Source organism: Cervus elaphus, chromosome 15 (assembly GCF_910594005.1).
Source record: "Cervus elaphus chromosome 15, mCerEla1.1, whole genome shotgun sequence".
In the NCBI taxonomy this organism is placed as follows: domain Eukaryota; kingdom Metazoa; phylum Chordata; class Mammalia; order Artiodactyla; family Cervidae; genus Cervus; species Cervus elaphus.
Window position 1 is genome coordinate 57,023,072 of NC_057829.1, and position 25,775 is coordinate 57,048,846.

The window sequence follows — 25,775 nt, forward strand, 5'->3', positions numbered from 1 at the left end:
AAGAAATAAAGCCTTTCACTGTTTCCATTGTTTCCCCTTCTATTTGCCATGAAGTGATGTGACCAGATATATCTCCAGATATATCACCAGATTTGGTGATAGGATATACCTCCCTAGATCTATGCTAAACCCAAGGTTATCATGCCTTCTCACCAGCCTCCCTGCCCCCAGGCTGCACTGGGGCAGGCACACACATTTCTTCAAACTGTCTGCCTCATCATTCTAAAAACTTATTTTTATTGTGCTACTGCTCTCATACTAGTCCTTCAGGGCTCCCCAGTGTCTGCAGGGCAACCCTGCTTTCTATAGCCAGACATTCAAAACTGTCACCATCATGATAGGCATCTTCAGTATTGGTCTAATTCTCTGCTCCACCTTCCCAAAGAAAGGCATCCTTTATCTCTTCCACTTCTAATCTAAGTTCTCTTAATGCTTTTTAAAACCAAGTGGAATCTAGTAAATAAAATATTTATTTATGTATAATCTTAAGGAACAACCAATCCATCCTTATCTCTCAGTAAGACCTAAAAGTTCCCAGCTCTCATCAGAAAAGTCTTTTCAATAAGCCCGCTGATAGCTCATTTTTCTTTCCTTAGTTTGGATTTCCATGCTATTGAGTCAAATTCTATTTATCCTTTAAAATGGAGCTACAGGGACAAGAACACAATCACTTTTTAAATTTTTTAAAAAAATCTTTCTTTTCTTTTTTGGCCACGCAACTTGGGAGATATTAGTTCTCTGATCAGGGGTTAAACTTGAGCCCTCAGCAGTGAAAGTATAGAGTCTCAGCCACTGGACCACCAAGGAATTCCCTACCACTTAAAAAAGAAAAATTCTAGGCCAAATTATTCTTGCCCTTACTTGGCCATTCATGGCAACTAGCACATCACACAATCTGGTCTTTGCTTTTTATGTTAAGCTCCATTGCATGTATGTTAGTTCCCAGAGATAGGATTCAGATAATTAGAGTCATCCATAAAACCTAATACCAGTCCAAGAATATAGTATGTACTTTGTAAATACTGAATTCAAACTCCAATTAACAGCATTGCCACATATATGTGAATTTCTATAGATTTATAATAAAGAGAAAATATATAAAAGAGTATATAGGAATTTTACACAGCATAGATAGTTTCTACAGCTTTTTCTACAGAATACAGATCTACAGAACATATCTTTTCTACACAGGCCATCTTTTTACAATTCTGACTATTGTGTGAAGTCATTAGACTAGATCATTAATAATATACACAATGCAAATTATGCTGAACACACGGTCTATCTTTCTTTGATGGTTTAGGACAAACGAACTGTCTTAGAGGCATCATGAATATTATGATCATGCCACAGGAGATTAAAAGACTGGGTTTTGAACTTGCTGCTGACATTCCCTAGAAGAAATTTTTTTAATATAAATCCCTGATGTCAGCTTACTTGCCTATGGCTTACTTGTGTAAAACTGGAATATAAAATGGGCAATTGCTTAACTTCCTGGATAGGATAAAGTGGCTGCCTTTTTGAATATTTAATTGTTGTAACAAGAGCTGAAGCATCCTTTTACCTTGCTTTGTCCTCTTCGTTGAAATCTTCTTCAATGTCTTTCAATGTCCTTGGACGTCTCGGTATTCAATACATTCTCTATTATTCATATCCCGCTAAGAGAATGTGTCACTACAACTCCCTCGTCTGCTTCCGTACTCCATTGTAACCCTCAGTGTGACGGGATACCTTCACCCTCAAGAGATGCTTCTTCCTTTCCTCCTCACTCCAGGCCTTACCATGTTTGAAACGAAACTATATTATCCTTTAAATCCCCTTCTGTATTTCACATTTAACAGAACCTAGGCCTGAATTAGAATATAAAATATCCCACTGTATTTTTAAATGAAAATCTTGTGTTATACCTGGATGATTCATCAACTTTAAAATAGCTGCACTGGAATAACATTTTACATACTAGATCACAGCAAAGTTGATAGGTCAAATGGAATCACCTCGTCTGGCAAATAAGTAGGAAGTAGGCAGTAAACTCTAAAACTGTTAACTAAATAATTCTGCTACCTTCAGATGAGCTCATGTCTTTGGAATGTTGAGGAATTCAAGGTCAAAATGATAAAATCAATCTCCCCACCCAGTCCCAAATCCTCTAAAATGCTAAATTTATAAAGCCTTTGAAAGTAGGGTTTGAAATTTTCCATTCACCAAGTTTTACACTTTGCAACGGCCTGAAACATTAGCACATTAGTCTGTCTTTATTCTGCTTAAAATCAACACAAAATTTAATTTGACAAACACTGCAAAATAATGTTTCATCAGCATTGTAAAATGATTCAAAGTATTCAGACTGTTTTTGCAGCTTAAGAGACAATTATTTTTAAGCTTTCCTCCCCCCTCAGATACCTTTTGAACTCTGAGTGAACATGATGGCAATGAGGTGCCTGGTAAAGCTTCAATTTAAACTGTCCCATTAAAAACCAACAACAACAAGAAAACCCAGCAACTCCCTCCCCAAACAAGCAAACTAACGAAACAGTCTTTCTGGTTTAAGTGTGTGCAGAATATGATGCTGTGAAAAAACTCAGAACTGGCAGAAGTTTTGTGGCTTTTTCTTACCAGGCCCTCATGTTATACATCTTAAAGACACTGTATTCCAAAATGCTCTATTGTTAAAATGGTGCTTTACGAATAGAAACTAAGTAATAGGTGATAATTAGGTGTCCACACTAGCCTGTAAGTAGTTAATTGGTTACAAAGCTAAACAACAACAACAAAACATCTGTATCATGCAGGCAACATTGTTTCTACATGATAAACTTAAGATGTCTTGGTATCTTACAGGTCTATCATTGAGATTTAGGACAACTGCTCCTCTACCGGTCTAAACTTTCAATTTCTACCCTCTCCTCTAGCTCAGTTGGTAAAGAATCTGCCTGCAATGCAGGAGAGACCAGGGTTCAATTCCTGGGTTGGGAAGATCCCCTGGAGAAGGAAATGGCAACCCACTTTAGTATTCTTGCCTGGAGAATACCAAGGACAGAGAAACCTGGAGGGCTATAGTCTATGGGGTTGCAAGAGTTGGACACGACTTAGCAACTAAACCACCACCACCACCACCACCACTAGTCTACTCTCTATTCTCTTCAGTAGGTTATAACAGTAGGAAAAGCAACAACAAAGACATGAATGGGAGAGGGGAAATATTTCTCTGAGGAAAGGAGGTCACATATATTTGCAATTTCTGCATGCAGTATTTCTAACTGAACTAGAAATGTATCAACAGCCCTCTTTTGAATCAAAAATTTCTAGTCCAAAAAAAAAAAAAGGAAAAAATAGAAAACAAAAACAGATGAAAAGATTTCTAGTCCATTTATTTATTCAATACATGAGCATCTACTATAGTTGAAGCTGTGCTTAATTTACTCTCCAGATTTACCCAAAAGTTCCACTTTTCCAATTAAAAAAAAAAAAAGAGCCCATAGTATGTTCAACACCAGTGATCAATAAGCCCATAAACTTTTGTCCTACCAGGTTACTTACAAGTCTACCTAGAAATGATGAGTTTGTCCCCTAATCTTTTTAATGTTAGTGTTATTCTAAGTATGTGATTTAATATATATAAACCAATTAAATAAATGCCAAAAAATTATGATGAAAAGTTAATTTTAGTGTTCCAGAAAAAGCTAGATAAAAGAGGAGTTAGATCGCTTCTATTTAGAAAGTTCTCAAATTATAGTTAGGGAAAATTCCTTTGAGCTATTGATGAGGGAGAAAGATAAAGTTTACGAGATGCCTAAGTTTTCATCTTTTAAAGGTGTATTGGGTGCCTTGACAGCGCTTTTATTCTACATCTGTGATTCTTAATCATTTTCAGGTTATGCATTCCTTTGAAAATTTAATGGATGTTAAAGCCCACTTCTCTCCCTAGAAATACAAATGAATAAACACAAAATTCTGGTGGATCTTATACCCTGTCCCCATCTCTCCTTCAGCCTCTCAGAGAGCTCATCTCCCTGTGGCTCTAGGGATCTTAAGCTTCAAAACATTTCATCATGTTTACACCCATTTAAAAAACTAAGCATTTTATTAGTACAGAAGAGCTAAATTCCATAAGATCTAATCTCAACTTTGCTAAGACCTTATCAGTGATATTTCAGTCTGGCTAATAACATATACTGACCTCTCAAGTGAGTTTATTCAACTTAAGTAATAAAGAATGCCAGGTCCCGTTTCTCTTAATTCTTGTTACTCTCCCATAAGATAGATTGGTTAGCAATTCCTTATAGCTTTTGCGATGCCTAGCTGTAACCCATAAACAAGATGACTACTCTGCTAACACATATTCTAATTCTCAGAGTACCATAAAAAAAAAAAAAAAAATCAAGACTAGAATCAGAAAAAACTCTTGACTTAGAACGGTAGTTATTTCTTCTCTCGGATTTCATGTTCTAATTAGTCCACAAAGTAATCTATCTTAATAAGGTCTTCCTTCCCATGCATTAAGAGACACACAAAAGCATGGGTGGATAAGAAATGTCAAATCACTTGCTCAGACATTCCCAACACATAGCTTTCCCTCCTGAAGTTCCTTCACTCTAAACCCATCTGGGTTTATGAGTCATGAAAACTCTAATCTGCCACTATTAAGCCTTTTCACCTCTAAATCATCCTTCCTAGCGGCCTAACTAAAACTTGAACAGTCATTCTAAACTCCTCCTTCTCCTTTATTACCCATATCCAAGCAATCACCACTCCCTCCAGTTGGTTTCCTAACTCACTTCTCAAGCCTGTGGCTTCCTCTCAATTCTCAATCACTTGAGGTCCTTACATGTTAACTGGTTTCCCTGCTTAAGTACAGTTCCTGACCATCCATATCCCAGAATAATCTTTCTGAAACAAAGATTGATCACTTCACCGGCCAGACTGAAGCCTTGCAATGGCTTTCTCAGCTTAAAAATCCTTCAGTGTTCCTACTGAAAAAAGATGAAGGCGCAGAAATGCTGGAATGTCCTTTGTGATCTGACCCCACCTACATCTCCAGCCTCATCTCCCACCAGTCTCACCGCTATGCTGTCTTCTGCTTCCTCAATACACCATGTTGTGTGTGTGTGTTTTTTCCTGTGACTCTGTTTTTCCCTCTGATTAAAATAAATCTTTGCTGCAATGCCAACCATGATGTCCTGGTCTGTCTATGGAATCTTATCCACTCACCTCTACATAAAAATTTTAAATGCCCAAAGATGTTCATGACACCATTATGTTTAACAGTTAAAAACTGAAAAGTGAAATCCTCCAAATACAAAAATAATTTGTTAAACTGCAATGGATTCCTGTGATGGACTATTATGCAATAATAAAAAATGTTTATAAATTTAATAGTATGAAAAGCTAAAAAAATATGGAAATAAAATTATTTACAACAAAATCATCTCAACCATTTAAAATATACTATACATATAATACATTAAAGACAGAATTATCAGAAAATGCGCCAAAACTTTAAGAATAATTGTTTCTGGGTGAAAGAATTATGGCCAATCTTTTTCCCTCAAGTTTATAACAAACATGTATTACTCTCAAAATCAGAAAACATTTGAAAATATTTTTAACTACAAAAGACTTTCCTAGAGCCTTTCCAGCCCACCCCTTGTCCCCCTATCCACAATTTAATGTGTCCTTCCTCTGATTCAACCACACATTCTCTTTGCTGTATGATATCACCCCATTATAAAACTTACCATCCTATATTTTAGCTCGCGTTTGTCAGGGAGCTGGGTGAGGACAGGATACAGCTCAGCTTTAATCCGCAGTGCCTGACCTCGGGTAGCAGCCAGTTAAATGTTTATAAGATGAAATTGCTCTTACAGGGCTAACTACATGCAAATGACCAGTAATACCTTATCGATCATTTGAAAATGTGAATCATTCAACAAATATTTACCATGTGCCTAAAATATCCCAGGTACCGTTACAACCTCAAAAACACAACAGTGAAAAAGGTCCTTGTCTTTGTGAAACCTACATTCTAGTGTGGGGAAACAAAAACCTCACCTCATTTCAGTGAGTAAGGAGTGCTTACAGGAAATGAGGGATGAAGGGAATCAGGGAATTTCTGGGGAAAGAGTGAAACAGCACACTGAAAGAGTGTGAAGTGGTAACAGACAAGCAGGTGTAGTAAAACGAGAGAAGTGGACATAGGGTCAGAAGACCTCCTCTGTCACCTTACTAGGCTGGTGATAGTCTGAGTCTTAGGAGGAGGATGATCCCTAATTCACTAGAATGTGTAAGGATTAAACAAAACAGTTTATGTGAAAAGGGTGAGGCCAGTGATTGACACGCAGGGTCCCCTGTATTTGTTAGCTGAATCTGTTTGGAGACGACATCAAAAATAATACAACACCCACAAGCTGGAGTACATGGATTATGACTGTTAACAAAGATGCCAAATGAAACTTAATACAAATCCCATCTCTTTGATCAGGGAATTCTGTAATAGATATGTGATTAACAAAAATACCGCATAGGCTATTTATCTGAACACAGGATTCTACCATTGATTATAATCACTTTAAATAACAATGTGGCAAAGAGTTGAATAGTTTACCCATAAAATCAAATGCAAACACATAAATAATGGATTCATGATCCAAAAATTGTCTCTCGGCCTTTCCCCACAATCTTTATTCATAAACCTCACTGGTCTTCACTATTTTTAATCCCCTGCATATCTAGTTTATATGTCTCTAGTTCAAAAGAGGAAAGGAAAATTTCCACAACAGATTGCAAAAGAGAGGTGCTTCTGAGCACATTCACTTCTTGTCCTTTTTAACTGCTGGCTATCTGAAACCTAAGAACTAGGTCTCCTGGACTTTGAGTAGGGGGTTAGAATGTCAGATCACTAAAATGCTTCCTCTGAAGTATTTAAATCCTTTAGTCCCCAAACTCTACCATATACCTAAGATAGAATGTCTTTTGCCTCTTACATCTCTGCTTTCCAATCTCACAATCTTCAAATGAATGACAAGATGAACGGGCCAACTATAATCTACTTCTCTGTCAACCTCTTAGACCAAAGAATTGTCACCTTAATACTTCTAAGTGTTATTGTCAGAAGTATTCTGACCCTCATTCTGGTCACTTCAAATATTTATAACTTGATTTGGGAAGACAGGAATAAAACCAATCACCATGACAGGGTCAGTTAACTCCGAAAGAATGAGTTGATTAATAGTGAAGAAATAAAGAAAAATTTAGTTCATAGGATACAAGTTAATGTTATCCTCTATTGGTTGCCAAAAATTTCTTACGTCAAAGCAAGACCCTTGCTTACTTCTTAGCATACCAAACTTACAAACAGAGTCACAGCCTAGAAACTATGTGAAGATATCCTTTATGACATTCTGTACATTTGTCTATGTTTTCATATTCTATGAACACCTTGTAGAGAAATGCTATAGTGGAGAAGTTGTCTTGAAAATGTTAAACATGTGGAAAGGACAAAACTACAGCAACTTGTATTTAAATGTTTATTCATTCATTTAGTGAGCACCTACTGTCAGGTGCACGTGAACTTCTAGATGCTGGTTCAGTTGGTCACAGTGGCCATTTAATTCACTGCACTGAATTCCTAAAGATAGGGAGTTAAGTTTTTTCTCCTGTACTTGACCTTGCCTTTGAAATAAGTTTGAACACTTGAGGAATGAAGATATTTGGCTGTACAAGTCTTATCAAAACAATATCAGTACACAACATTTCTATCCTTCTGTGTACATTTATTTTATGATCACTTCAAATGATATAAAGGCTCTTTGGTGCCCATTTCTGTTTCTCTAACTCTGAAGACTGCTAATAACATTTCATATCATATAGTCATTATTTCTGAAGATTATGTAATAGTGCTTCTGGGGAAAGAAAAGTGGTCTTGATTCTAATATGCTAATTTATTGTATTATTTTAATTCACTACTACTTCCCTACATCAAATTAGGTCAAAACATTACAATGGTTTCACATTAAGAAGAAGTTTACATGCCTAACACTTGTAATGAACACCGAAGGATATGAAAGCTAAATGTAACAGAACTGAAGCGTAACAGATGCCCACAGAACAAGCCACCCACAAGGTATAAGAAGCAATTGCAGAAAATTCCCTATGAAGCCGGCTTCTACTGCAAGCACAGTGATCTCTCCGGGAAAGCACCTTTGAAGCTAGAATATAATCCTCAACTCTCAAGATCCAAACTTGGGCCTCTATACTGAATTCTCTTTCTCATAACTATCCTGCTCCCCACAGAGTCCGGCGTGGTTTTCGGGGTAGTGGTGGTAAGGAGCTTCAGATCAGAGCCTTTGGGACTGCAGAACAACCAAAATCTTACATTTGCATTGGTGACTTAGCCACAGAAGAAGCAGGTAGTTACAAATACACACCATCCTTGTGACATAAGCCTATACCTTCAGAGCACCATGACTGGCTTCTAGGACAGGCAATCAGCATAACACACACACAGCCTTTCGTTGCTCTTCTGTCGCTGCTGGACACATCTTTCTAGGCCCTTTCCACTTCCAGATGCCCACTAGCATTTAACTCTGGACTACTGGCTATCAGCAAGCATGTCCTCTATTAAACTCGAACTGTCTCTAGTTACCAGTGGTTAGGCAGACATTTAAGAGCCATACCAGTATCTAATTTTCTGGACACCTGTATACATTCTCTCATAAAACAAACCCAGAAGACAGGCTCTCTTTCCATTTTTGCAGACTTTTGGAAAAAGAAATCATTGTATAAATGACTTGATTCTAATCACCAGTGACAGAGCTGGGGCTTCAACCAGCGTCTTCCTCATTCCAAACTTCAAAGGCTGTCCACTACTCTATATTCCCCTCCATTCCCTTCCTCAGTAAAATCCACAAGGTTTCATCAAATTTTTCATATTGTATGAAAATTTAATATTTCATATTAAGCACATTCTTTTGACACTTGCAGATCAAAACGCTACAAAAACTATCTGAGCAATGACATCCTCCAAGTGGATAAGCATTACCCCTTATGCAACCTTTGGAAGACAGCAAAATAGGCCAACCAATGGAGAAAGCTATTTAAGTAGAAAATTATGTCTTAGAGGATATCTAAACTCATTACAATTCTGAGAGCATATTTTTATATCAACTTGCTACAAGGTCATGAAAAGTTTAAAGCTAGGTCCTTTTCTACATGCAATTTTAAAGTATACAGTTTATATATTAATGTTTTCAGTAGTACAGAAAATCTTCCAATATTTCCTAACCAATGCCTCTTTTAAATAGAATATAGATACTGCGGCTTTTCTGGCATACATATTAACCATACCATAATAAGTTCTGAAACAATTTGTGGAATTGGGTGGACTTTAAGTGGTTTTGCATTAGAGCAGTAGTTAAGAAACCAACTATGGAAGGGTCTCTAGCTTTAAATCTACGCCATACATACTATCCTTACTGAAAAGCAAGAGTAAACTAAACAGTTTACCTCCTGAAAAGACAGTTTCAAAAAAAAAGCAGAATAGGTAGGTTGAAAATATTGATGTTTCTTCAAAATTTATTATGCATAGGCATATTTACTTTTTTAATAATTTATATTCCCATGAATTCATGTAAGGAATTTCCTTCTCTGTTATAGACAACCCACCAGCACAATTAACACTAAATTACATTTAAGTAGATTTATGCCAGAAAATATAAAATCTATAGAGTTGTTCTCAATCTGAGATAGAAAAAGATGGGTGGGATAAAGATAAAAATGCAGAGAGGAAGAAGAATATAATTTGAACTCTTCTCCAAAAATACAAATTCAAAAATATACAGAATAAGTAAATATGTAAATAGGGAAAATTTTAACTACTGTTGAATCTAAATGGTAGCATATGGATGGGCACTGTATTTTTCTTCCTATGCTTCTCACTATAAAAAAATATTTTAACAACACGATTTCCAAACTATATCATAAAGTCAAACACAGATGCCGCTCAGTCTCCTGCGTGGTTAACTGATGTCCTGGAGGTATGATACACCTCCACAGGCTCTGGAGGCAGATCTCCTGGGTTCAAATCCCAACTCTGCCAGTTACCGTGAGGAGTTACTATGTGACTGTGAGGAAATAATGTAAAAGCACTAACCCTCAATTTGTCAGGATAATGAGACTAATAATAATCCTCTGCTTTAAGGGAGTTCCGAAAAGAAACTACATATGAAGTGCTTAGCAAAGGGCCTCGCTCATAGGTAAGTGGGCAATCACCTCATTGTTACAGTAACCAAAGAGTACCTTTAGACAGATGAAAAAAAGACTAAATAACATTACACAGAAGTTTGGGGTTTTTCAGATTGCACAGGATGAAAAAGCAGTAATCCACACTATGATAAGATCATACAAAGCCTCTGGTCACCATTATAATTAGCAATAATCATAATTCAACATTTATAAGGTACTTTACTATGGGCCAAGAACTGTGCTAAGCACTTTATATGTAGCTTCTCACTGAAATCCTATGAAGCAAGTAATTATCATTACTTCCATTTTACAGATGATAAACTTGAGGATAAACATGTATACACAATTTATTCAAGATTACAAGGCTAAGAACTGGCAGAGTTAAGATGTGAACTTAGCAATCTGCCTCCAAAATCTGCTTCTGATAGAAACTACCCACCTGAACTTGAGGAAGCCATTTGAACTTTCATTTCCTCTTCTGGAAAATGAGCTGAGTAGTGAAATACGTGCTCTCAAAAGTCCCTTCTAAATGTCTCTGGACAACAACGGTATTTAAGCCCAAATTCATTACATATAGAAAATACCTCTGGTTCTAGTCCGTTTACAAACCTAGGCTTCTCTTTCTTACATAAATAAGAGAATGAAGCATAGTATAATACCCCACGTGGGGTAACTCACTGCTCCTGAGCTCTGATGGTGGGTGGTACACCACTAAGAGCCAGATAGAGAACCTGATGAGATAGTTCCATAAGTAAGTCCCTTTGAATGGAGCCCAAAGAGAGCCTGATGTTAAAACAAATTGTACCTGACAGGACTAGTGCTACAGGGAAGTTAAGAACACACATCAACAAAATTAGCCAAAGCGCTAGTACCTTAGTTATGCCACGTTTCCCCTCAGGACCTCAGTTTCCTTATTTATAGAAATGAGGTGGCTTCTAGATACAAGTAATCCCTAAGGAAGGAGCCACCCTAACGCAGAGAAACCAATCAACTTTGTTAGAATTAAGGGAAGGGCACAAGAAAGCATGTGTAGTTTGAAAAAGCACATTCAAATACAGTGACTGCTTTCACAATATAAACCACAGAAGAAAAGTTCCAAAAACTATTTTATAGTTGGCAAAAGAGTGAAGCAGCACTGTTGGGAATGGGCAGGAGATAAGGATTTTTTTTTTTTTAATATTAAGATACATTAGTGTAGATCACTATTGAAAGCCCCTTTTAGCTCAAACAGTCTGTGGAATAAAAACAAATTAAGTTGGTATTCTATGAAATAAACTCCTAGATTTAAAGAAAAAAAGTCCTATTTATCAAAATAATTTTTTAAAGTCATTAAGAACTACTTAAGGCATTTTCTTTTTGTAGAAAAATGATTCAAATACATACAGAAACATATAAATTTCTGCACTCAAGGCTCAAGGTATTTTTGTCTTTTTAAACTTGATATATTTATCAATAGAAACCTAGTCTGATAATATTCCAAGTCAAAACACAGCCAGGTTACTCCTATCTGGTTCTAATATTGCTTCAAAACCCTGAAGCTCCATTTTAAATAATTTTTAAAAAGAGAGAGACATAAAGTCCATGTAATTCTTCCTAAGGCCAAATTTATAAAGCTCAATTTTCAATCAAATCTCTCCTCCTACAAATCTTTTGGCCATCTTTCCCTACTCAATAGCACTACCAGGGATGAAAAAACAAGAATCCAAATTCAATCCAGTCCATCTGGCTCTTATTAGCATGGCTGGTAAACGCTTTGCTAAGAAACAACTGGCAATCCCCACATTACTTGTCAATATCAGTTTGGGGGAAATTTTACGGATTTAATCTCTCCCTAGTCCCCATTTCTGGAAATAATTAATCAAAACCTAGTTGTATTCAGATTCTACTCTTAGAAAAAGATAGCTCCTGTCTACACTATCAGCTTCCAGGCCCGAAATCTCTCTGTTACATTTTAGGTTATCTTCTAAAACTAGATTTGGGTAGAGGGCATCAGAATAAAAAGAGAGACTGTTAGAAAAAGAGGGGCTCTCCTATCAAAAGCAGCCTGCCTGTCTAGACCCCAACACACACACACACACACACACACACAAATAAGCACATAGAGAAATGGACTCTTCCATCCCTGAAGCAATCCTGTAAAAATCTGGTAAGACTGTCTCATTAAAAATTCTCATACACATAATTTACGGGTGTCAGGGACCCCCTTGAACTGACGAGGTTAAAAATTTTTGCTCTAGCTTAGAGCGTCATGTGCTTAATATCCCAACCTCCTCCTTCATGGATGGGAGCCACGCCAAACATCACATCTGAAATGTAAAGAGCAATAAAATCAGGTTCCAATTGCACCTGATGCTTTAAACTAATTCTGTCAAATGTTGGTTCTGCCATTTTTCAGCAATGCTCAAAGGATTTCTGTTTCATTTCCTTGGATCCAAAGATCCAAGCTGGGTCTTATCCAGAGCCCTCCTCACTCGTTTCTTTTTTAACCAAGCCTAGAAGCCTATGGACAAATCAGTTTGTAAGTGAAGGATGAATGTTTTCCTGAGAACAAAGGCCTCCAGTGAACCCTCACCCTCACCACCCTTTTCCAACTCAAGATGTCCAGCACACTGCCAACTGATGTGGCCACGCACTGGATCAGAAAGCAAGTACAGAATAAGGACACTCCATTCAACCTTTTTGTCTGGGGCACTTCCTGAGTTTTTCACTGGCATTTAACACCAAGACACAAGGCTCATTTTTCATTAAAGTTGCAAGACTTTCACTTTGCCCAGTTTCAAATAGTGTAATTGATCTGCACTGTCTTCTTAAGTAACCCAACTGAAGGACACTGCAGCTTTAAATATTTCAGTGCTAGCTAGCAAATAGACTCCATTGCAATATGGCTCTGAAGGTCGCGTCCTATTGTCTCTTTCCTCCGGATAAAAAAAAAAAAAAATTTCTAAGCCCTTCTTAGACTCAGATAACAAGGGAAGGGTTACCCCTGGAATTTCCACTCTTCCATCTTGGTTCCTGATACAGTTCCAGTGTTTATTGGAATCTCACATTCTAATTTTCCCGGCAGGGGCAATATGCTGATTGCTATTAATGATGCCAGCACCTTAGCGAGACATAAACACATGTGTTCACATTAGTTTAATTGAGCATATGCAACTGTCTGAAATAGCATCACTCCAGGGCTGTTAACCCCTTGAAGAGTAGGGCCAGAGTGGTTTGGGAGTGGACGGCTTTCCGGAGACACCCTCAGCCCAGGATTGCATAACGTGAAATGTGTAGCCACTGAAAATGACAGGAATCTCACTCAGCCTACTCAGCCTGGAACTATGCCGGCACCTTGTCATACACTTGCAGCTTTTCCTGTCAAAGAAGGTCAAAAGAAGAGGCAGAAGCACGACGCAGAGATAAAATAGGCTAAAAGAAAAAGGCCCCTTTCTATCTCGTCAGGGTGCATACCTAAGATTCCTCGAGCAGTCACGTTTCCCCCACCCTCGTCCCCGGAGGGGAACACCCCCAGTGAACTGAAGGCTTCGGAAAAGGGCAGGGGAGTTGGCAATCGCTGCCTTTTTTAAAGACCCACAATCAGTGGCCGATTAAATGGCCGGGAAAACAGGGAAAGGGGAGCGGAGTGGAAGGAAGGCGTACGCAGGTGCACCGGAGCATTACCTGAAATGGCAACAGATTGTTACCATTATCGGTCCGGAAAGCGTTATCCTCCATCCAGGACTTGGAGGTAAGCGGGGCCGCGCGGGGGAACTTGGGCGGCGCGATCACGTTGCTGGAGAAGGGCTTTTTGAGCGGCGAGATGGGGTTGAGGGGCGAGGGCACCCCCACGCCCACGCCCACGCCCACGCCGACCGCCCGGCGAGGGTCCCTGCCCGCCTGCAGGCCGCCCCACGGGTTGGACGGCGCGCTCCAGGCGGCGTTCACGCTCTGGTGCGTGCTCCAGCTGGACGACGCGGACGAGGCGGCGGCGGCGGCGGCTGCGGCCGCGGCGGCCGAGGAGGAGGACGGCTTGCTAGTCATGATGGGCTGGTGACCGTACGCCGCCGTGGCGCCCCTCTGCGCGTAGGGAGCCTGGCTGGGGCTGGCAGGCGAGCGGCGCTGCTGCGAGGGCTGCGCCTGCGGGGGCTGCGCGGGCTGCGCTGGCTGCGGCGCGGGCGGCGGCGGCTGCTGGTGGTGCTGGGTCTGCGCCAGGCCGATCTGCGGGGAGAAGGTGCCTCCGAAGACTGGGTTGACGTGGTGCGGGAAGTTCTGGAAGAGCATGGTCCCGTTGACTGGGGTGATCCCTTGGAAGAAGCTGTCCTCTACCGCGTTCGTGGTGCCCGTGGACCAGGTGCTGCCGAAGGACGGCGACAGAGACGCGCCCGGCGCCGCGGGCTCCTGCGGTGGTGGCGGCGGCTGCTGAGGGGGCTGGTGGAAACCCAAGCCCGGCAGGAGCGGCGATTCCATCTGCATCTTGTCGGGGCCGTTAGGGGCCGGCGGGGCCGCGGCGGGGCTGAGGGCCGGCACTGCGCTGCTGTCCTCCGGCTTGGGGGTCTCTGAGGACAGGGGCGTGGACGGGGCTTCGGCGGTGCTGGGCTCGGGCTGGGGCTGCTGCTGCCGCTGCTGCTGGGGCTGGGGCTGGGTTTTGCTTTTGTCCATCAGTAAATCATCCTGCATGGTTTGCGCAGCTGAAACGGGAAAAAAGAGAAACGCGTTATTGTCAGTGTGTTCGTTAATGCCGCTTGCTGGAGCGGGCGGGTGTTTTAGTTGCGAAAATCCAGTGCCACCGCTACTAGCCAATTGCAATGCAAATCCATAATCTCCCATTTAGAAGAACAGGTCGGGCTGGGGTGGGGGAGCTCGTGCAAAGTCTCTAAAAATACTGTGAGAGCGTCTTCACCCTTTCTGATGTCTAGATTCCTTTTCTGTATTAGTAAGAGATGTGCTTATAAGACAGAAAGACAGCAATTTCGCCACGTCTCTTTCCCCTTCACCGGAACTCAGAGCGTTCACCCTGCAATGAGAAACTGATTCTGGTTCCTGTTTTTTCCCAAGCACCACCCTCCCCCAGCTATTTGCATACGTCAATAAATACAGCTGCGTCCTTCAGCAAGGTTAAAAAGACACCACACACGACCCTTTCTTCCCCCTTCCCCGCTCGGGCACTTTAAAGAAACAGTAGTCTTATCCCTCTTGATTAGCAAACTGCCTTCTTGCCTCGATAATTGTTTCATTTAGCCGCAGCGAACCACGAGGGAGGAAATCCTTGGCATTTGTTAGGAGGACTCAACTGCACAACCATTCTCTGGCCTCCCAGTAGCTGCAGCTACTCCATTTTGTTAGGAGACATTTAAAAAAAAAAACAAAAAACCAACATCCTTTTAAAAGAGGTAAAAATCTACTGAAACATTTGCAAGTGCTTGCTTCTTGTTACTCTAAGGATTAGATGGGTGTGTTTTTTTGCTTATTCTCCAATGTTCTCGTTTCCAATTCTGCCGCACAAGAGATTTCTTGGCATCTCAGTAGTTCAGGTCTCAACAGGAGCCTGAGAATTTCTCTGCAGAGTGAAGAAATGTTCTCGTTGGATTTGAGGTCAGAGAGAGAGAGGGAGAGAGACACGCGGAGGGAGGGAGGGAGGGAGGGAGGAAGAAGGAGAAAGGAGGGAGGGGGGCGGAGGACTGTCTATGAGATGAAGTGGGGGTGGGGCTTTAAAAAATCCCTCAGATTTAAGTATGAAGTCAAGATTATACTGGGGTTGCCAGATTTTTCATTTTTTGAATCCTCCTGCTGCTGCCTTGGTCACAAGACTTTGGCAAATTTAGAACCTATTCTCTTATCACTAGTATTAACAGTGAAAGATTATGGTTTGAAGACCCTGAATTACCATATGCTAGCTAACGTGTTAAAAATAGCACAGTACAAAGTCGCAAATTCTCATACATTGTAATTATAGTGCATCGCCATCACTGCTTCATTTAGCCATATAAGGAGTGTATGGTATTTTCCATTTCGCATAGAAGGGCTATATTCACCTCTGCCATACAGCCTGTTTTATCATTCAAGGATGAAAATAGTAATCGCTCAAAACCAGATTTCCATACCCATAGTTATCACTGAGTTCATTTGTCCTTTAGAACACGTTAATTGCTTTAAATATATGAATATTACAGTGCCGAGACCCTGAAAACAAATATTTTGAGATGTTCAAGGTGCATATGACCAAATACATAATTTTTTTAGATGGTGATTCAGTATAATTGCTACAGAGTTATTAATATATTTAATACAGTTAATTAACTCAGATACATGGAGAAGCATCTTTCTCAGGACACTCCTAAAATGGCATTCAGATACACACAGAAGTTCTGCCTTTGGATATTCTCACAATAATAACTGCTGTAAAATAAATGTGTTGGGAAATGGATTTGCTATTGCTCTTAACTATTAAGCAAAATATGTCAGACTAAGAAATGGGATTAAAAGTAGTTATACTATTTTATTGAAGAATATCTTCAAAATGGTTAATATCTCATTCTAAAGTTTCATACATAGACAAATAGTGGGCTCAAGGAAAAGCTTCACAGCCACCTTAACTCCTCCCTCCCCAACCCACCCCTCCAAAAGAACCCAAGCCAATATAATACACATCATAAATGGCCAACTACTACCAATAAAACCTATTTAAGATTGGTTTTGTGTTCCTTAATTCCCTTGGTCTAAAATAATGACTTTGATCAGTATTGTAAATATGACAAAGAGGCAAGCAGAGCTTGGATTCACAGCAACACAAAGTTCTATTGTTGCCAAAGAAAACGGACATATAAAGAGACATTTTTATACTTGGTTTAAGCAGTGCTGCAGTAAACCATTATAATCTGGGATTTGAGTCTCTCCCAGTGGGCTAGAATTGTCTTTACAATAGCCATATCATCATGGCTGAAATATGCATTTGATTATAATTTTAATATCACTCAGCTTTTCTGATGCTAGTACCAATGCCTTCTGTTAATGCCTTCACTTTAAACTATATGTTTATAGTGGAAAAATTAATGCTGTCCTATACCAAAAAAAAGCCACAAAGTAAGCTAGACTCAGACTATTTTAAGCCTATAAGTAATATGAATATATTTAAGAAATTGTATCATACTAGGAACACCCATTTCTCTTCTTAACATTTCTTAAAGACATTAATTTCACTTTCTGCATAAATTCACTCTGTCAAGGTCAAGACCCATCTATAATAAATAAGACCCTTTTTAACAAAAGATAAGCAATAGATTAAAATAACATTTACAAAGTTAATATGCAATGTCAGTAACTGTTTGTACAGTCTGTCCATCTGGGTGGGTTTTTGTTAGTCTTTTTTTCTTTTTTTCTTATTTACAGCAAAGTCCGGGAAATAGATACCTCCTTCCCCTCCCCCCACCACACACACAATAGATCTTCCTTTACATGCAATCACCCAATCTCAAGTAACAAATTCTCAGCAGCAGTTACCTTTGAGGGTCCAGTTTTTAAGGATCGATAAAATTTAAAAGTGTACAGTATTTATTTTCTTCTTTCACGTTGATTATGTGACCGCTCTGGCAAAAGCACTTTGACAACTGTAAGAAGAGAGGGCATGCGCACACAGGGAACTGTGGGGGCTGAAGTCCTTCACTAGGTACTCTGCCCGACTTAAGCACGCTCAGCCACGCAAGGAGGAAGCCTTTCACATACTGATTCCAAGGGAAAGAGGTTGTGCCAGATTACATTTTATCTTCCTAACCAATCTAAATCACGAGTTGTTAAGAGAAAAATAAACCGGTCTGTCAACTGATTTCAGAAGCCAGGTTAAAAGAGAAACTGGATTACAGGACTCAAATAAATAAACCCAGCGGAGCTACCTTAAATGGTATTAGAATGGTAATGACTGGGTAGCCAGCAGTAGGAACCCAAGCACACCAAAAGAGGTGGGGTGGGGAAGAATAAAGAAGGGAGGAGATGGACTACTAGGAAAGATACTTAAAATCTGACCATACTTAATACATGTAATATTATAAAATGAAAAGTACCTTAATATTAAATATGATATTAACCTTGGAGGCCAGGTTAAAGATAGGTTTCAGTCATAAATTTTGGACATTATCTATCCACCAAGATTTCTATTTGATTTTCAATGAAGGTACAAATCACTTATTTCAAGATTCTACCTGATATGCTCTAAATCATTCACATCCTTATTTTACTTGTCAAAATTAAAGTTTACTTTGCATTATTCATACAATGATTAATCAAATAAAATTCAACTCTTTAAAGCTAAAACAGTGTTTTAGTTAAATATTAAAAAATAATTTGACATGTGTATTGTTTCACTGCATAGGACAGTGACATCTTTATTCAAAGCAGAAGGTAGATACAGTTTCTTTTAAAACTTTTTTTCCCCTGATGTACATTTTTCCTATCTTAACCTCATTACCCCAAGGCTGGAATCTCACAACATCTTAACATCAACTGGTGTTATATATAGCTTTTGAGAGCAATACTTCAACTACCAGTTTGCTCACATAGGCAGAAGGTATTATCGCTTGTGGGATTTGGTTCAATGCCCTTCATGCAAGGGGTTCAGAATAAAGTCACTTGACTGTGCTGACTGAACTAAGAACTAAAAATGTCAAACATCATTTTAAACTATCTTAATTCTCTGTTTCCCCTCTTCACCAATTAGAACTAAAGTAGTATTATCAGAGACTACCAATTTGCAGCAGTCAGTCTTTATTTCTACTTATTTTCAAGGGAAAAAACAAAACAATTTAAGAAGAAAAAATCATTTTGAATCAATCTACTACAAGCTCTTTTTAAAAGAACTACATAAATGGTCCTCTTATTCCTACTATGAACTTACTGTATTCCCCCCTTTTTTTCCTTCCTCTATCTTTCTAAAGAAAATTTTTCCTCCACCAATGTGTTAAACTTACGATATTCATTCCAGAGTCTGTAAGGATGAACTCAGTTAATCTTACTCCTAAAGACCTCCCTAATCTACCAAACTTCTACATTTTCAAGTACTTCAATAAAGTTTAAAAAAACAAAAGTTCCCTCATAAAATCCATATGAAGACTTGTTTTAAGAAATCGATTTTTAAAGATTATTTAAAATTAATATGCCAAGATTTTATTGGTAAGGTGGAAAATCGTTACTCAGGTGTACTTAAAAATGGTTTAATTGGGCATTTATCAATCCATCTGATCCCAGGTACAGGTCTACTAATAATACACAATGAAGAAAAATAAATTTTGGTCTCTGACCCTTTGATAAATGACAAAAATAAATTAGCACTGCCTATACTTAACATAATTTTATTGTATTTGAAAATGAACTATCTCTGCTCTTCCATTCCTAAAACAAACACTCAAATTTAAAAAGAAAATGACTCATACATTTATATACCAAGGTATAAATACATACCAAGCAAACAATAAATTATAGGAAGACTCCCAAAAAAGACCTTCTCTCCTGAACCCTTGTTTTTTATTTAACCAAAAAGGAAGCACTTTCTAAAATTTTGTCTTTAAGTCACAAAGCTTAACCACAGACTCCTTTTGAATAATCATGGAAAGCTCTAAAAATAGAGATTTTTGCAATTATTGCAAAGTTAATTCATTGAGATATACTTGGGTCAAATACATCTTTCCAGGCTTCCTTTTCTCCTTTCTTTCCCTACTTACATCTCCAATACAATTCTCAGGAGTCCTGGGTAGCTGGTGGTTGCTCCATGTATGCTGCTGCTGCTAAGTCGCTTCAGTCGTGTCCGACTCTGTGCAACCCCATAGACGGAAGCCCACCAGGCTCCCCTGCCCCTGGGATTCTCCAGGCAAGAACACTGGAGTGGGTTGCCATTTCCTTCTCCAATGCATGAAAGTGAAAAGTGAAAGTGAAGTCACTCAGTCATGTCTGACTCTTAGTGACCCCACGGACTGCAGCCTACCAGGCTCCTCCGTCCATGGGATTTTCTAGGCAAGAGTACTGGAGTGGGGTGCCACTGCCTTCTCTGTGCTCCATGTATACTTGCTGGATAAATGAATAAATAGATGAATGAATGGATGGATGAAGTATAGTTTTGGATTATCTAAAATAGCCAAGGTTTGATTAAGTATTAAAATTATTCTCTATTTACATTAAAAAAGCAATTAACTTTTTCATCAGCTGCAAGAATGGGAAGTGGTATAAAATAGATAACCATTTTGGCCCTTAGGATGCTCAGTAGTATATAGATCATTGGATGATCATCAAGCAATAATATTTATTAAGCACTAATTAAACCAGGAAGTTTGTTCCTGTCAAAGAGTTTACAATCTAATAAAGACACACACCCTGCCCTCCACAGAAACTACTTCATTATAGCAATAGACAGTCAGAGCTAAGTCCAAAGGATGTTTTGTTAGTCTTATCTTGCTTGACCTTGCAGCAACATTGACCACACTTTCTAGATAGACCTTCTTCCCTTGGTTTCTTCAGGTTGTTCTTTGTTGGTTTTCTTACCTTTGGGGTATTATTTGCTTGCCCCCATATGCACGCTCATGCTGTCTCTCAGTCTTCTTTGCTGACTTTAAGTACTGAGTTCCTCAGGACTCTAGCCTAGGCCCTCTTCTCATCTCTATGTGAGTGGCTTCTCCAACTAAAGGAAGGACCATGCCTATCTTATTAACAGCTATATTCGCAACATACATCACTGTGCCTAGGACATAATAAATAGGTATTCAGTAAATATTTGTTGAATTAAATTTACAATTGTACGCAAAGGGAAAGAATGCCAACAATACCTAGGTGAAAAAAAAACAAAAAAACTTAGAGGGACTTACACTACTAGATATCAAGATTTATTATGAAGCAATAGTAATTAGATTGTGTGGTCCTGGCATAAGGATAAGCAAATAGACAAATGGACCAAAAAGTCCAGAAACAGATCCACAAATGTATAGTTGTTAGGTAACTGTTGACCTAACTACTTGTCTTGGCCACACACAATGATAACTGCTTGCCTGAGTTGTCCACAATAAGAGGTCCCAATAAGGAACATGGTGCTGCCTCCAAAAACTAACCAGAATTCAGGAGGGGCCAAAAGAGTGAGGAGACAACCAATATCCCAGAATCCTTTGTGCTGGAACCCATCCTGGCTGAAAGATCAATGTGCCACCAGGAAGGACCCTGAATCTGACTATGGACCAGAGATGACTGGTCATAGACAACTCGGAAACTAACCACAAAATATAATACTACAAGCCACATGGCAGAGTAAATTCTCCGGGGTTCCCTCATCCTCCTGCTCTCCACTCAGGCACCCTTTAACAATAAAGGCTCTTGCTTTGTCAGCACATGTATTTCTTCGGACAATTCATTTCCGAATGTTACACAAGAGCCCACGCTAAGGCCCTGAAAGGGGTCCCCCTTCCTGTAACATGGTGACCAGATTTCTGAAAACAGTAACACTGCAGTGGTGAAAGGATGGTCTTTTCAATAAAGGATACTGGAGTCAACTGAATATCCATAAGGCAAAAAAGAGCCCTTCATTCTTACCACACCATACACAAAAATCAATTCCAGATGGATTGTGGGTCTAAATGTAAAAGGTAAACAAGAAAGTCTTTAAAAGAATATATGAGAATATTTTCATGACATTAGAGTAGGCAAAAATTTTTTCAACAGGTCACAAAAGCAATAAATATAAAGGAAAAATTTAATAAACTAAACTAATTAAGAACATCTGTTTACCAAAAGTCAGAGTGAAAAATCAAAGGAAGGGAGAAATATATGCAATATTCAAAATAATTATAATTCAAATACATGAAGAACTCTTACAAATTAATAACAGTGAACATCCCAAAGAAAAATGGGCAAAAGACTTCAACAAAAGATACTCAAATGTTCAAAAAGCATATGAAAATGTGCTCTACATCACTTGTCACCAAAGAAATACAAAATACAACCAAAATGGCAAAAACTGGAAAAGACATAAATACCATATATTTGCAAGGATGTAGGGCAACTCATTCTCAAACACTGCTGATGGAAGTATAATTGAAACTAACTATACAACTACACTGCAAAACTATTTACTAGGATCTATCACAGCAAATATTGACATAACCTTCTCGTTCTTGTTCAGTCATTCAGTCGTGTCCAACTCTGCGAGCCCATGGACTACAGCACACCAGGCTTCCCTGTCCTTCACCATCTCCTGGAGTTTGCTCAAACCCAAGTCCATTGAGTCGGTGATGCCATCCAACCACCTCATCCTCTGTCATCGCTTCTTTTCCTGCCTTCAATCTTTCCCAGCATCAGGGTCTTTTCCAATGAATCGGCTGTTCCCATCAGGTGGCCAAAGTATTGGAGCTTCAGCTTTAGCATCAGTCCTTCCAATGAATATTCAGGGTTTATTTCTTTTAGGACTGACTGATTTGGTTTCCTTGCAATCTAAGGGACGCTCAAGAGTCTTCTCCAGCACCACAGTTCGAAAGCATCAATTCTTCAGTCTTTAGCTTTTTTATTGTCCAGTTCTCACATCCATATATGATTACTGGAAAAACCATAGCTTTCACTATATGGCCCATTGCCAGCAAAGTAATGTGTCTCTGCTTTTTAATAATTTAACCTAATGTCTAGGTCTGTCATAGCTTTTCTTCCAAGGAGTAAGCATCTTTAATTTCATGGCTGAAGTACAGTCCACAGTGATTTTTGGAGCCCAAGAAAATACACTCTTACTGTTTCCATTGTTTCCCTAACTATTTGCAATTAAGTGATGGGACCAGATGCCATGAGCTTCGTTTTTTGAAAGTTGAGTTTTAAGCCAGCTTTTTCACTTTCTTCTTTCGCCTTCATCAAGAGGCTCTTTAGTTCCTCTTTGCTTTCTGCCATAAGGGTGGTGTCATCTGCCTACCTGAGCTTATTGATATTTCTCCCACCAATCTTGAGTCCAGCTTGTGCTTAATCTAGTCCAGCATTTCTCATGATGTACTCTGCATACAAGTTAAATAAGCAGGGTGACAGTATACAGCCTTGACGTACACCTTTCCCAGTTTTGAACCAGTCCATTGTTCCATGTCTGGTTTTAACTGTTTCTTCTTGACCTGCATACTGGTTTCTCAGGAGTCAAGTAAGGTCGTCTGATATTCCCATCTGTTTAAGAATTTTCCACAGTTTATTGTGATCCACACAGTCAAAGGCTTTAGCACAGTCAATGAAGCAGAAGTAGATGTTTTTCTGGAATTCTCTTGCTATTTTATGATTCAACGGATGTTGGCAATTGGATGTCTGGTTCTTCTGCCTTTTCTAAATCCAGCTTCTATACCTAAAAGTTCTTGGTTCACATACTGTTGAAGTGCTTATAGCTTGAAAGATTTTGAGCATTACCTTGCTAGTATGTGAAATAAGTGTAATTGTTTGGCAGTTTGAACATTCTTTGGCATTGCCCATCTTAGGGAATGGAATGAAAACTGACCTTTTCCAGTCCTGTGGCCATTGCTTAGTCTTCTAAATTTGCTGGCATATTGAATGCAGCACTCTGACAGCATCAACTTTTAGGATTTGAAATAGCTCACCTGGAATTCCATCACCTCCACTAGCTTTGTTCATAATGATGCTTCCTATGGCCCCCTTGACTTCACACTCCAGGATGTCTGGCTCTAGGTGAGTGATCACACCATCATGGTTCTGTGTATTCTTGCCACCTCTTCTTAATATCTTCAGCTTCTGTTACGTCCATACCATTTCTGTCCTTTATTGTACCCATCTCTGCATGAAATGTTCCCTTGTTATCTCTAATTTTCTTGAAGAGATCTCTAGTCTTTCCCATTCCATTATTTTCCTCTATTTCTTTTCATTGTTCACTTAAAAAGGCTTTCTCATCTCTTCTTGCTATTCTTTGGAACACTGAACTCAGATGAGTATAACTTTCCTTTTCTCCTTTGCCTTTTGCTGCTCTTTTCTCAGCTATTTGTAAGGCCTCCTCAGACAATCATTTTGCCTTTTTTTTTCTTGGGGATGGTTTTGATCACCACCTCCTGTACAATGTTACGAACCTCCATCCATAGTTCTTCAGGTACTCTATCAGATCTAATCCTTTCAATCTGTTTGTCACTTCCACTATATAATCATAAGGGATTTCATTTAGGTCATACCTGAATGGCTGAGTGGTTTTTCCTACTTTCTTCAATTTAAGTCTGAATTTGGCGATAAGGAGTTCATGATCTGAGTCACAGTCAGCTCCCTTTCTTGTTTTTGCTGACTATAGAGCTTCTCCATCTTTGGCTACAAAGAATAAAATCAGTCTGATTTTGGTATTGACCATCTGGTGATGTCCATGTGTAGAATTGTCTCTTGTGTTGGAAGAGGGTGCTTTGCTATGACCAGTGCATTCTCTTGGCAAAACTGTTAGCCTTTGCCCTGCTTCTTTTTGTATTCTAAGGCCAAACTTCCCTGTTAACTCCAGGTATCTCTTGACTTCCAACTTCTGCACTCCAGTTTCCTATGATGAAAAGGACATCTTTCTTTGGTGTTAGTTCTAGAAATCTTGTAGGTCTTCATAGAACTGTTCAACTTCAGCTTCTTCAGCATTAGTGGTTGAGGCATAGACTTAGATTACTATGACACCGAATGACTTGCCTTGGAAACGAACCAAGATCATTCTGTCGTTTTTGAGATTGTACCCAAGTAATACATTTCAGACTCATTTGCTGACTCAGAGGGCTACTCCATTTCTTCTAAGGGATTCTTGTCCACAGCAGTAGATATAATGGTCATCTGAATAAAATTCGCCCATTCCACACACCTTATGACCCAGCAATTCTGCATCTAGATATATACACAATAAACATAGCAATAGATGTTCACCAAAAGACATGCTCAAAACAACATTGTTCATAATAGCCCAAACCTGGACACAACCCAAATATCCATTTATAGCAGACTGAATAAGTAAGTCATGATAGAGTCACATAATGGAATATCATAAGGCAAAGATAATGAAGAGACTCCAACTTTATAGAACAACCTAGATGAACTGCATGAATGCAATGCTAAGTGAAAGAAAGGAAGTCCATAGCATCTGAGGAAGGACTTCTCAAGCAATTCTAGATCAAAATAAGTTTGAGAATGGAACAAGAGAAAGGGAGCAAAGGGAAGCCAGGTGACTCAGGTGTGGTTTGGTGAGCACTCTGAAGAGCACCTGGGGTTCTTTATGCTTCTTACCTCTCTGTCCATTAGTTTTAATTTTGTTCACTCATTCATTTAACAATTTTATGAAAAACCTAGCTGCAAAGTAGCAATTCCAAAACTTCACCTACTTTTTATTGACCCTGTCTCTAACCTCTATGGAAAAACTGAGGATACTATGCAGTAATTTCCTCAATTTCTCAGCTGCCTCCCTCCCTCTTTACAAATTTACCCATATTCCCACCCATACTTGCTTTCCTCCTGCCTCAAAAGAAGCTAAGTTCCCCTACAAGTCCACATTAATCCCTCCATCTGTAGTCTAGAGTTCATTCTATCTTGTTTCCTTGAGATCCATTTCATGA

The 25,775-nt window shown here is 39.1% G+C and overlaps 1 protein-coding gene across 7 annotated transcripts in view; it reads right to left on the minus strand.

Moving 5' to 3' along the window:
• CPEB3 (cytoplasmic polyadenylation element binding protein 3) overlaps window positions 1-25,775 on the minus strand; it is a 191,094-nt gene that overhangs the window by 130,554 nt on the left and 34,765 nt on the right. For 4 of the 7 annotated variants that reach the window (XM_043926632.1, XM_043926634.1, XM_043926630.1 and 1 more), the window contains exon 2: window positions 13,906-14,912. In XM_043926632.1, coding sequence (XP_043782567.1) covers window positions 13,906-14,901 — 996 coding nt within the window. In that variant the 5' untranslated portion in view covers window positions 14,902-14,912. Of the gene's footprint in view, window positions 1-13,905; window positions 14,913-15,124; window positions 15,260-17,721; window positions 17,868-25,775 lie in introns of those variants that run through there. The other 3 variants (XM_043926633.1, XM_043926628.1, XM_043926629.1) reach the window with 2 other exon arrangements.